This window comes from Pseudophryne corroboree, chromosome 2 (assembly GCF_028390025.1).
Source record: "Pseudophryne corroboree isolate aPseCor3 chromosome 2, aPseCor3.hap2, whole genome shotgun sequence".
NCBI classification, from domain to species: Eukaryota; Metazoa; Chordata; class Amphibia; order Anura; family Myobatrachidae; genus Pseudophryne; species Pseudophryne corroboree.
The window spans coordinates 714,999,008-715,012,689 of record NC_086445.1 but is presented as its reverse complement, the minus strand read 5'-3'; the positions used below and the strand labels follow the sequence as shown (position 1 = coordinate 715,012,689).

The following is a 13,682-nucleotide window of genomic DNA, read 5'->3' as shown; positions in this document are numbered from 1 at the left end:
TGGATGTGGTACAGTTGAGGATTATGAAAGTAAGAAAAAGGATAAGCACATGAGGGAAGAGGGCCCTACTCATGAGAGCTTACATTCTAAAAGGGGAGGGGTAGACAGACAGGGGTGACACAGACGGGGTACATAGAGAGCGTACTATTAATGTACTAATTAATGTACGTATTAATGTACTGCATGTTACATCAAGACACTAAACACTCAGCCACTGCATCGAAGTAAACTACTGAAGTTTAAATTACAAGATGACCATTACTTGTACAAAGCAATTCATCTATTTATGTCAATATAAAAAGTGTAAATATGGCATGGTGTTAATCTACCACAACATACACCTTACTCAGTTTGCTGGCTGGTGTCCCTCTTCAGACAGATCACTGGCACTTCCTGGACTGTTTGAACACCTGTGAATAAATAATATATATAATATTTTTGCCTCAATTATTAAATAGCATTACTGTGTGTGTTGAGTAACATTTGTATCACTTCACTAACAATATAAAAAATGTAAGCTAGATTCCCATATGCCCTACACGTGCTTACTTATGACATATAGGGGTATATTCAATTGAAGTTGGATACATTCCGACATTCATTTGTCGGAATGGATCCGACCTGGGCTACTCAATGGACATCTCAATTCGACTTTTAAAAAAGTCGAATTGAGATGCGGGAGGGGAGATGGGGGAGAGTCGCGGGCAGACTGGGGAGAGCAGCACTACAGCAGCGGCTATATTGCCGCTGCTGTAGTGCTGCTCTCCCCCGTCTGCACGCGGCTCCCCCCCCCCCAATCCCTTCTCTCTCACAGCCGCCGCTCCGTCCCCCCTATCACAGCCGCCGCTCTGTCCCCCCTATCACAGCCGCCGCTCCGTCCCCCCTGTCACAGCCGCCGCTCCCTGTCCCCCCTGTCACAGCCGCTGCTGCTCTCCGTCTCCCCCTCTCTCACAGCCGCCGCTCACGGCAGTGTCCACCCGGCTCCAGCAAGCCAGGTCTCGCTTGCTGGAGCCAGTTGGACGCTGCTGTGAGCGGCGGCTATGACATCCTCCAGCGCTGCTCACCCTGTCCCCGCCTCGGCTCTCCCCATCTCACTCGAGTTTTTTTAAAGTCGAACTGAGATGGTCGAAAAGGTTTTCGCCGATCCACGTGCTTTTCGACAAGTCAATTCATCGACTTGTCGAAAAATTTGGGGTTATATTGAATAGGTCGAATCACGTTTCGACCTTAAAAAGTCGAAAACCCACGTCTTTTCGACAGACGGCATCTTTAGACTTCAATTGAATATACCCCATAGACTAAATGATTAGCATATACACCAATCAGCCATATCATTAAAACTACTGACAGGTGAAGTGAATGTCATTGATTATCTTGTTACATGGCACCTGTCAAGGGGTGGGATATATTAAGCAGCAAGTGAACACTCAGTTCTCGAAGTTGATGTGTTGGAAAAATGGGCAAGCATGATCTAAGCGGCTTTGACAAGAGCCAAATTGTGATGCAGAGCTTCACCAAAATGCCAGTTATTGTGGGTGTTCCCAGTATGCAGTGGTTAGTACCTACCAAAAGTGGTCCAAGGAAGGACAACCAGTGAAACGCGACAGGGTCATGGATATCCAAGGCTCATTGATGCATATAGAGCGAAGGCTATCCTGCCCGGTCCTATCCCATAGAAAAGCTACTGTAGCACAAATTGCTGAATATGATGGCTATGATAAAAATAAGATTTTACTTACCGATAAATCTATTTCTCGTAGTCCGTAGTGGATGCTGGGACTCCGTCAGGACCATGGGGAATAGCGGCTCCGCAGGAGACAGGGCACAAAATTTAAAAGTTTGACCACTAGGTGGTGTGTACTGGCTCCTCCCCCTATGACCCTCCTCCAAGCCTCAGTTAGGATACTGTGCCCGGACGAGCGTACACAGTAAGGAAGGATTTTGAATCCCGGGTAAGACTCATACCAGCCACACCAATCACACCGTACAACTTGTGATCTGAACCCAGTTAACAGTATGACAAACGTAGGAGCCTCTGAACAAACGGCTCACAACAATAACAACCCGATTTTTTTGTAACAATAACTATGTACAAGTATTGCAGACAATCCGCACTTGGGATGGGCGCCCAGCATCCACTACGGACTACGAGAAATAGATTTATCGGTAAGTAAAATCTTATTTTCTCTGACGTCCTAGTGGATGCTGGGACTCCGTCAGGACCATGGGGATTATACCAAAGCTCCCAAACGGGCGGGAGAGTGCGGATGACTCTGCAGCACCGAATGAGAGAACTCCAGGTCCTCCTTAGCCAGGGTATCAAATTTGTAGAATTTTACAAACGTGTTCTCCCCTGACCACGTAGCTGCTCGGCAGAGTTGTAATGCCGAGACCCCTCGGGCAGCCGCCCAAGATGAGCCCACCTTCCTTGTGGAATGGGCCTTGACAGATTTAGGCTGTGGCAGGCCTGCCACAGAATGTGCAAGTTGAATTGTGCTACAAATCCAACGAGCAATCGTCTGCTTAGAAGCAGGAGCACCCAGCTTGTTGGGTGCATACAGTATAAACAGCGAGTCAGATTTTCTGACTCCAGCCGTCCTTGAAATATATATTTTCAATGCTCTGACAACGTCCAGCAACTTGGAATCCTCTAAATCGCTAGTAGCCGCAGGCACCACAATAGGCTGGTTCAGGTGAAACACTGAAACCACCTTAGGCAGAAAGTGAGGACGCGTCCGCAGTTCTGCCCTGTCCGAATGGAAAATCAGATATGGGCTTTTATACGATAAAGCCGCCAATTCTGACACTCTCCTGGCTGAAGCCAGGGCCAGTAGCATGGTTACTTTCCATGTAAGATATTTCAAATCCACCGATTTGAGTGGCTCAAACCAATGGGATTTGAGAAAATCCAAAACTACATTAAGATCCCACGGTGCCACAGGGGGCACAACCGGGGGCTGTATATGTAGTACTCCTTTTACAAAAGTCTGGACTTCAGGAACTGAAGCCAATTCTTTCTGGAAGAAAATCGACAGGGCCGAAATTTGAACCTTAATGGACCCTAATTTTAGGCCCATAGACAATCCTGTTTGCAGGAAATGTAGGAATCGACCCAGTTGAAATTCCTCCGTCGGGGCCTTCCTGGCCTCACACCACGCAACATATTTTCTCCAAATGCGGTGATAATGTTGTGCAGTCACCTCCTTCCTGGCTTTTACCAGGGTAGGGATGACCTCTTCCGGAATGCCTTTTTCCCTTAGGATTCGGCGTTCAACCGCCATGCCGTCAAACGCAGCCGCGGTAAGTCTTGGAATAGACACGGTCCCTGCTGAAGTAGGTCCCGTCTTAGAGGTAGAGGCCACGGATCTTCCGTGAGCATCTCCTGAAGTTCCGGGTACCAAGTTCTTCTTGGCCAATCCGGAGCCACGAGTATCGTTCTTACTCCCCTTTGCCGTATAATTCTCAGTACTTTTGGTATGAGAGGCAGAGGAGGAAACACATAAACTGACTGGTACACCCATGGTGTTACCAGAGCGTCTACAGCTATTGCCTGAGGGTCTCTTGACCTGGCGCAATACCTGTCCAGTTTTTTGTTGAGGCGGGACGCCATCATGTCCACCATTGGTCTTTCCCAATGGACCACAATCATGTGGAAGACTTCTGGATGAAGTCCCCACTCTCCCGGGTGCAGATCGTGACTGCTGAGGAAGTCTGCTTCCCAGTTGTCCACTCCCGGGATGTTACGTGGGCGACTGCCGTGATGTTGTCCGACTGAATCAACACCGGCTGACCCTGAAGCAGAGGTTTTGCCAGGCTTAGAGCATTGTAGATTGCTCTTAGCTCCAGTATATTTATGTGAAGAGACGTCTCCAGGCTTGACCACACGCCCTGGAAGTTTCTTCCCTGTGTGACCGCTCCCCAGCCTCTCAGGCTGGCATCCGTGGTCACTAGGACCCAGTTCTGTATGCCGAATCTGCGGCCCTCTAACAGATGAGCACTCTGCAACCACCATAGCAGAGACACTCTTGTCCTTGTGGACAATTTTATCCGCTGATGCATCTGCAGATGCGATCCGGACCATTTGTCCAGCAGATCCCACTGAAAAGTTCGTGCATGGAATCTGCCGAACGGAATCGCTTCGTAAGAAGCTACCATTTTTCCCAGGACTCTTGTGCATTGATGCACAGATACTTTTCCTGGTTTTAGGAGGTTCCTGACTAGATCGGATAACTCCCTGGCTTTCTCCTCCGGAAGAAATACCTTTTTCTGAACAGTGTCCAGAATCATCCCTAGGAACAACAGACGTGTCGTCGGGATCAGTTGGGATTTTGGAAAATTCAGAATCCACCCGTGTTGTTGGAGCACTACTTGGGTTAGTGCTACTCCGACCTCCAGCTGTTCTCTGGATCTTGCCCTTATCAGGAGATCGTCCAAGTAAGGGATAATTAAGACGCCTTCTCTTCGAAGAAGGATCATCATTTCGGCCATTACCTTGGTAAAGACCCGGGGTGCCGTGGACAATCCAAACGGCAGCGTCTGAAACTGATAATGACAGTTTTGGACCACGAACCTGAGGTACCCTTGGTGTGAAGGACAAATTGGAACATGAAGGTAAGCATCCTTGATGTCCAAGGACACCATAAAATCCCCTTCTTCCAGATTCGCTATCACTGCTCTGAGTGACTCCATCTTGAACTTGAATTTTTGTATGTACAGGTTCAGAGATTTTAGATTTAGAATCGGTCTTACCGAGCCGTCCGGCTTCGGTACCACAAATAGCGTGGAGTAATACCCCTGTCCCTGTTGTAGGAGGGGTACCTTGACTATCACCTGCTGAGAATACAGCTTGTGAATGGCCTCCAATACCGTCGCCCTGTCGGAGGGAGACGTTGGCAAAGCAGACTTTAGGAAACGGCGAGGAGGGGACTTCTCGAATTCCAACCTGTAACCCTGAGATACTACCTGCAGGATCCAGGGGTCCACCTGCGAGTGAGCCCACTGTGCGCTGAAATGTTTGAGGCGACCCCCCCACCGCCCCTGAGTCTGCTCCTGGGAAGGAGCTGCTTGTTGCAGTCTCTTACCCTTTCCTTTGCCTCGGGGCAAATAGGAATGTCCTTTTGCTCGTTTGTTCTTATAGGAACGAAAGGACTGCGGCTGAAAAGCCTGCGGCTTTTTCTGCTGGGAGGTGACCTGGGGTAAAAAGGTGGATTTTTCGGCCGTTGCCGTGGCCACCAGATCCGATAGACCGACCCCAAATAATTCCTCCCCCTTATACGGCAATACTTCCATATGTCGTTTGGAATCCGCATCACCTGACCACTGGCGCGTCCATAAACTTCTTCTGGCAGATATGGACATCGCACTTACTCTTGATGCCAGAGTGCAAATATCTCTCTGTGCATCTCGCATATAAAGAAATGCATCCTTTAACTGCTCTATAGTCAGTAAAATACTGTCCCTATCCAGGGTATCAATATTTTCAGACAGTGACTCCGACCAAGCCACGCCAGCACTGCACATCCAGGCTGAGGCGATTGCTGGTCTCAGTATAACACCCGTATGTGTGTATATACTTTTTAATGTATTCTCCAGCCTCCTATCAGCTGGATCCTTGAGGGCGGCCGTATCAGGAGACGGTAACGCCACTTGCTTTGATAAGCGTGTGAGCGCCTTATCCACCCTAGGAGGTGTTTTCCAGCGCGCCCTAACCTCTGGCGGGAAAGGGTATAATGCCAATAACTTCTTTGAAATTAGCAGTTTTCTATCTGGGGTAACCCACGCTTCATCACACACTTCATTCAGTTCCTCTGATTCAGGAAAAACTATCGGTAGTTTTTTCACACCCCACATAATACCCCTTTTTGTGGTACTTGCAGTATCAGAGATATGCAAAGCCTCCTTCATTGCCGTGATCATATAACGTGTGGCCCTACTGGAAAATACGTTTGTTTCTTCACCGTCGACACTGGATTCAGTGTCAGTGTCTGGGTCTGTGTCGACCGACTGAGGTAAAGGGCGTTTTACAGCCCCTGACGGTGTCTGAGACGCCTGGACAGGTACTAACTGGTTTGCCGGCTGTCTCATGTCGTCAACCGACTTTTGTAGCGTGCTGACACTATCCCGTAATTCCATAAACAAAGCCATCCATTCTGGTGTCGACTCCCTAGGGGGTGACATCACCATTACAGGCAATTGCTCCGCCTCCACGCCAACATCGTCCTCATACATGTCGACACACACGTACCGACACACAGCAGACACACAGGGAATGCTCTGATAGAAGACAGGACCCCACTAGCCCTTTGGGGAGACAGAGGGAGAGTTTGCCAGCACACACCCAAGCGCTATAAATATATATAGGGACAACCTTAATAAGTGTGTTCCCTTTATAGCAGCTCAAATATTATAAATATCGCCAATAAGTGCCCCCCCTCTCTGTTTTTACCCTGTTTCTGTAGTGCAGTGCAGGGGAGAGTCCTGGGAGCCTTCCTCGCAGCGGAGCTGTGCAGGAAAATGGCGCTGTGTGCTGAGGAGAATAGGCCCCGCCCCCTTTTCGGCGGGCTTCTTCTCCCGGTTTTTTTGGAACCTGGCAGGGGTTAAATACATCCATATAGCCCCAGGGGCTATATGTGATATATTTTAGCCAGAATAGGTATATTACATTGCTGCCCAGGGCGCCCCCCCCAGCGCCCTGCACCCTCAGTGACCGCTGGTGTGAAGTGTGCGGAGAGCAATGGCGCACAGCTGCAGTGCTGTGCGCTACCTCATGAAGACTGAGACGTCTTCTGCCGCCGGTTTCTGGACCTCTTCATTATTCGGCATCTGCAAGGGGGTCGGCGGCGCGGCTCCGGTGACCCATCCAGGCTGTACCTGTGATCGTCCCTCTGGAGCTAGTGTCCAGTAGCCTAAGAAGCAAATCCATCCTGCACGCAGGTGAGTTCACTTCTTCTCCCCTAAGTCCCTCGTTGCAGTGAGCCTGTTGCCAGCAGGACTCACTGAAAATAAAAAACCTAACAAACTTTTTCTAAGCAGCTCTTTAGGAGAGCCACCTAGATTGCACCCTGCTCGGACGGGCACAAAAACCTAACTGGGGCTTGGAGGAGGGTCATAGGGGGAGGAGCCAGTACACACCACCTAGTGGTCAAACTTTTAAATTTTGTGCCCTGTCTCCTGCGGAGCCGCTATTCCCCATGGTCCTGACGGAGTCCCAGCATCCACTAGGACGTCAGAGAAAATGTGTCAGCACGCACAGTGCATCGCTGCTTGCTGCAAGGACACGGGCTGGCCAGAGTGCCCATGATGACCCTTGTCCACCTCCGAAAGTGCCTACAATGGGCACAGGAGCATCAGATCAGGACCATGGAGCAATGGAAGAAAGTGGCCTGGTCTGATGGATCACGTTTTTTTTTACATCATGTGGACAGTCGGGTGCATGTGCATCATTTACTTGGGGTAGATAATTTGACACATACCACCTACCTAAACTAACAGTAACTGCAGACCAAGTAACCCCCTTAATGTTAACGGTATTCCCTGATGGCAGTGGTCTTTTTTAACAGGATTTTATATACCTACCGGTAAATCCTTTTCTCCTAGTCCATAGAGGATGTTGGGGTCCATATAAATACCATGGGGTATTGACGGGTCCTGTGGAGCTTTTGGCACTATAAAATCTTAATAGTGTGGGCTGGCTCCTCCCTCTATGCCCCTCCTCCACACCTCCGTTTAGGAACTGTGCCGAGGAGACGAACATCTTCGAGAGAAGAATACTACAGATATGTGGCGAGATTTACGCCAACTCACACTGCATTTATAACCATGCAACCAGCATATAACCAAACGAAAAGTGCCAATATGCATGAACAAAAGGTGGCCACAACAGCTGCCATTACTTAACAAGTAATAACCGTGCAGGAAACAGAAGCACTGGGCGGGCGCCCAACATCCTCTACGGACTAGGAGAAAAGGATTTACCAGTAGGTATATAAAATCCTGTTTTCTCTTACATCCTAGAGGATGTTGGGGTCCATATAAATACCATGGGGATGATACCAAAGCTCCCACTAGGGGAGGGAAAGTGCAGATGTTCCCTGCAAAACTGAATGACCAAATTGAAGGTCTTCAGAGGCCAAAGTATCAAACTTGTAGAACTTAGCAAAGGTGTTTGACCCTGACCAAGTAGCTGCTCGGCAAAGTTGAACAGCCGAGACACCCCGGGCAGCCACCCAGGAAGAACCCACTTTACGAATAGAGTGAGCTTTAACCGATTTCGGTTCTGGCAAACCTGCCTTAGAATAAGCATGCTGGATCGTACATCTGATCCAGCGAGATATAGTCTGCTTCGAAGCAGGACACCCAATCTTTTTGGGATCATAAAGCACGAACAGTGCTTCAGTCTTTCGAAGAGGAGCAGTCCTCTTAACATAAATCTGCAACGCCCGGACCACGTCCAAGGACTTTGCTGAAATAGACGTGTCAGTAGCCACTGGCACTACAATAGGTTGGTTGATATGGAATGGAGATACAACCTTAGGAAAAAATTGAGGACGCGTACGTAGCTCAGCTCTATCCTCATGAAAAATTAAGTAGGGGCTCTTATGAGACAAGGCCCCCAATTCTGACACTCGCCTTGCTGATGCCAAGGTCAACAGAGTGACCACCTTCCATGTAAGAAACTTTAAATCTACCTCCCTTAAAGGTTCAAACCAGTCCGATTGCAGGAATCGCAATACCACATCAAGATCCCAAGGCTCCGTAGGAGGCACAAAAGGAGGTTGGATGTGCAGAACACCTTGTAAGAAAGTCTGTACCTCAGGGAGTGCAGCCAATTGTTTCTGGGAGAAGATAGACAAGGCCGAAATCTGGACCTTGAGCGAGCCTAACTTTAGGCCCACATCCACACCTGACTGTAGAAAAAGGAGCAAACAACCTAATTGGAACTTCTCCGTAGGAAGCTTCTTGGATTCACACCAAGACACATATTTTCTCCAAATACGATGGTAATGTTTTGACTAGAGATGAGCGGGTTCGGTTCCTCGGAATCCGAACCCGCCCGAACTTCAGGTTTTTTTACACGGGTCCGAGCGACTCGGATCTTCCCGCCTTGCTCGGTTAACCCGAGCGCGCCCGAACGTCATCATCCCGCTGTCGGATTCTCGCGAGGCTCGGATTCTATCGCGAGACTCGGATTCTATATAAGGAGCCGCGCGTCGCCGCCATTTTCACACGTGCATTGAGATTGATAGGGAGAGGATGTGGCTGGCGTCCTCTCCGTTTAGAGTGACTAGAGTACTAGAGAGAGACACACATTTTGGGGAGCATATAGGAGGAGTACTACTTGCTGCTGATAGTGTGACCAGTGACCAGTGCCACCAGTTTAATTAATCCGTTCTCTGCCTGAAAAAAAACGATACACAGTGTGACACAGTCACACATACCATATCTGTGCTCAGCCCAGTGTGCTGCATCATATACTGTATATCATTATCTGACTGCTGAGTGCTCACTGCTCACACAGCTTAATTGTGGGGGAGACTGGGGAGCAGTTATAGCAGGAGTACGTTTAAGTACAGTGCACACTTTTGCTGCCAGAGTGCCACTGCCAGTGTGACTGACCAGTGACCACTGACCACCAGTATTGTGATTGTCTGCTGACCACCAGTATATTGTGATTGTCTGCCTGAAAAAGTTAAACACTCGTCGTGTGGTGTTTTTAGAAACGCATTCTGCAGACAGTGTCCAGCAGGTCCGTCATTACATAATATATACCTGTCCGGCTGCAGTACTAGTGTGATATATATATATATATATTTTAATTTTATCTCATTATCATCCAGTCTATATTAGCAGCAGACACAGTACGGTAGTCCACGGCTGTAGCTACCTCTGTGTCGGCAGTCGCCGGTCCATCCATAATTGTATACCACCTACCCGTGTTTTTTTTTTCTATCTTCTTGATACTAGTAGCTTACTTTAGGAGTCTGCAGTGCTGACAGACAGTGTCCAGCAGGTCCGTCATTACATAATATATACCTGTCCGGCTGCAGTACTAGTGTGATATATATATATATTTTAATTTTATCTCATTATCATCCAGTCTATATTAGCAGCAGACACAGTACGGTAGTCCACGGCTGTAGCTACCTCTGTGTCGGCAGTCGCTGGTCCATCCATAATTGTATACCACCTACCCGTGTTTTTTTTTTTTTGCTATCTTCTTGATACTAGTAGCTTACTTTAGGAGTCTGCAGTGCTGACAGACAGTGTCCAGCAGGTCCGTCATTACATAATATATACCTGTCCGGCTGCAGTACTAGTGTGATATATATATATATATTTTAATTTTATCTCATTATCATCCAGTCTATATTAGCAGCAGACACAGTACGGTAGTCCACGGCTGTAGCTACCTCTGTGTCGGCAGTCGCTCGTCCATCCATAATTGTATACCACCTACCCGTGGTTTTTTTTTTTTCTATCTTCTTGATACTAGTAGCTTACTTTAGGAGTCTGCAGTGCTGACAGACAGTGTCCAGCAGGTCCGTCATTACATAATATATACCTGTCCGGCTGCAGTACTAGTGTGATATATATATATATATATATATATATATATATTTTTTAATTTTATCTCATTATCATCCAGTCTATATTAGCAGCAGACACAGTACGGTAGTCCACGGCTGTAGCTACCTCTGTGTCGGCAGTCGCTGGTCCATCCATAATTGTATACCACCTACCCGTGGTTTTTTTTTCTATCTTCTTGATACTAGTAGCTTACTTTAGGAGTCTGCAGTGCTGACAGACAGTGTCCAGCAGGTCCGTCATTACATAATATATACCTGTCCGGCTGCAGTACTAGTGTGATATATATATATATTTTAATTTTATCTCATTATCATCCAGTCTATATTAGCAGCAGACACAGTACGGTAGTCCACGGCTGTAGCTACCTCTGTGTCGGCAGTCGCTGGTCCATCCATAATTGTATACCACCTACCCGTGGTTTTTTTTTCTATCTTCTTGATACTAGTAGCTTACTTTAGGAGTCTGCAGTGCTGACAGACAGTGTCCAGCAGGTCCGTCATTACATAATATATACCTGTCCGGCTGCAGTACTAGTGTGATATATATATATATTTTAATTTTATCTCATTATCATCCAGTCTATATTAGCAGCAGACACAGTACGGTAGTCCACGGCTGTAGCTACCTCTGTGTCGGCAGTCGCTGGTCCATCCATAATTGTATACCACCTACCCGTGGTTTTTTTTTCTATCTTCTTGATACTAGTAGCTTACTTTAGGAGTCTGCAGTGCTGACAGACAGTGTCCAGCAGGTCCGTCATTACATAATATATACCTGTCCGGCTGCAGTACTAGTGTGATATATATATATATTTTAATTTTATCTCATTATCATCCAGTCTATATTAGCAGCAGACACAGTACGGTAGTCCACGGCTGTAGCTACCTCTGTGTCGGCAGTCGCTCGTCCATCCATAATTGTATACCACCTTCCCGTGGTTTTTTTTTCTATCTTCTTGATACTAGTAGCTTACTTTAGGAGTCTGCAGTGCTGACAGACAGTGTCCAGCAGGTCCGTCATTACATAATATATACCTGTCCGGCTGCAGTACTAGTGCGATATATATATATATTTTAATTTTATCTCATTATCATCCAGTCTATATTAGCAGCAGACACAGTACGGTAGTCCACGGCTGTAGCTACCTCTGTGTCGGCAGTCGCTCGTCCATCCATAATTGTATACCACCTACCCGTGGTTTTTTTTTTTTCTATCTTCTTGATACTAGTAGCTTACTTTAGGAGTCTGCAGTGCTGACAGACAGTGTCCAGCAGGTCCGTCATTACATAATATATACCTGTCCGGCTGCAGTACTAGTGTGATATATATATATATATATATATATATATATTTTAATTTTATCTCATTATCATCCAGTCTATATTAGCAGCAGACACAGTACGGTAGTCCACGGCTGTAGCTACCTCTGTGTCGGCAGTCGCTGGTCCATCCATAATTGTATACCACCTACCCGTGGTTTTTTTTTCTATCTTCTTGATACTAGTAGCTTACTTTAGGAGTCTGCAGTGCTGACAGACAGTGTCCAGCAGGTCCGTCATTACATAATATATACCTGTCCGGCTGCAGTACTAGTGTGATATATATATATATTTTAATTTTATCTCATTATCATCCAGTCTATATTAGCAGCAGACACAGTACGGTAGTCCACGGCTGTAGCTACCTCTGTGTCGGCAGTCGCTCGTCCATCCATAATTGTATACCACCTTCCCGTGGTTTTTTTTCTATCTTCTTGATACTAGTAGCTTACTTTAGGAGTCTGCAGTGCTGACAGACAGTGTCCAGCAGGTCCGTCATTACATAATATATACCTGTCCGGCTGCAGTACTAGTGCGATATATATATATATTTTAATTTTATCTCATTATCATCCAGTCTATATTAGCAGCAGACACAGTACGGTAGTCCACGGCTGTAGCTACCTCTGTGTCGGCAGTCGCTCGTCCATCCATAATTGTATACCACCTACCCGTGGTTTTTTTTTTTCTATCTTCTTGATACTAGTAGCTTACTTTAGGAGTCTGCAGTGCTGACAGACAGTGTCCAGCAGGTCCGTCATTACATAATATATACCTGTCCGGCTGCAGTACTAGTGTGATATATATATATATATATATATATATATTTTAATTTTATCTCATTATCATCCAGTCTATATTAGCAGCAGACACAGTACGGTAGTCCACGGCTGTAGCTACCTCTGTGTCGGCAGTCGCTCGTCCATCCATAATTGTATACCACCTACCCGTGGTTTTTTTTTCTATCTTCTTGATACTAGTAGCTTACTTTAGGAGTCTGCAGTGCTGACAGACAGTGTCCAGCAGGTCCGTCATTACATAATATATACCTGTCCGGCTGAAGTACTAGTGTGATATATATATATATTTTAATTTTATCTCATTATCATCCAGTCTATATTAGCAGCAGACACAGTACGGTAGTCCACGGCTGTAGCTACCTCTGTGTCGGCAGTCGCTCGTCCATCCATAATTGTATACCACCTACCCGTGGTTTTTTTTTCCTATCTTCTTGATACTAGTAGCTTACTTTAGGAGTCTGCAGTGCTGACAGACAGTGTCCAGCAGGTCCGTCATTACATAATATATACCTGTCCGGCTGCAGTACTAGTGTGATATATATATATATATTTTAATTTTATCTCATTATCATCCAGTCTATATTAGCAGCAGACACAGTACGGTAGTCCACGGCTGTAGCTACCTCTGTGTCTGCAGTCGCTCGTCATCCATAAGTATACTAGTATCCATCCATCTCCATTGTTTACCTGAGGTGCCTTTTAGTTGTGCCTATTAAAATATGGAGAACAAAAATGTTGAGGTTCCAAAAATAGGGAAAGATCAAGATCCACTTCCACCTCGTGCTGAAGCTGCTGCCACTAGTCATGGCCGAGACGATGAAATGCCAGCAACGTCGTCTGCCAAGGCCGATGCCCAATGTCATAGTACAGAGCATGTAAAATCCAAAACACCAAATATCAGTAAAAAAAGGACTCAAAAATCTAAAATAAAATCGTCGGAGGAGAAGCGTAAACTTGCCAATATGCCATTTACCAC

The 13,682-nt window shown here is 46.6% G+C and overlaps 1 protein-coding gene across 6 annotated transcripts in view; it reads right to left on the bottom strand.

Moving 5' to 3' along the window:
• The window catches only part of TRAF3IP3 (TRAF3 interacting protein 3), a 241,442-nt gene that overhangs the window by 85,251 nt on the left and 142,509 nt on the right, over positions 1 to 13,682 (bottom strand). For all 6 annotated transcript variants that reach the window (XM_063955344.1, XM_063955346.1, XM_063955347.1 and 3 more), the window contains exon 4: positions 347 to 410. In XM_063955344.1, coding sequence (XP_063811414.1) covers positions 347 to 410 — 64 coding nt within the window. The remainder of the gene's footprint in view (positions 1 to 346; positions 411 to 13,682) is intronic.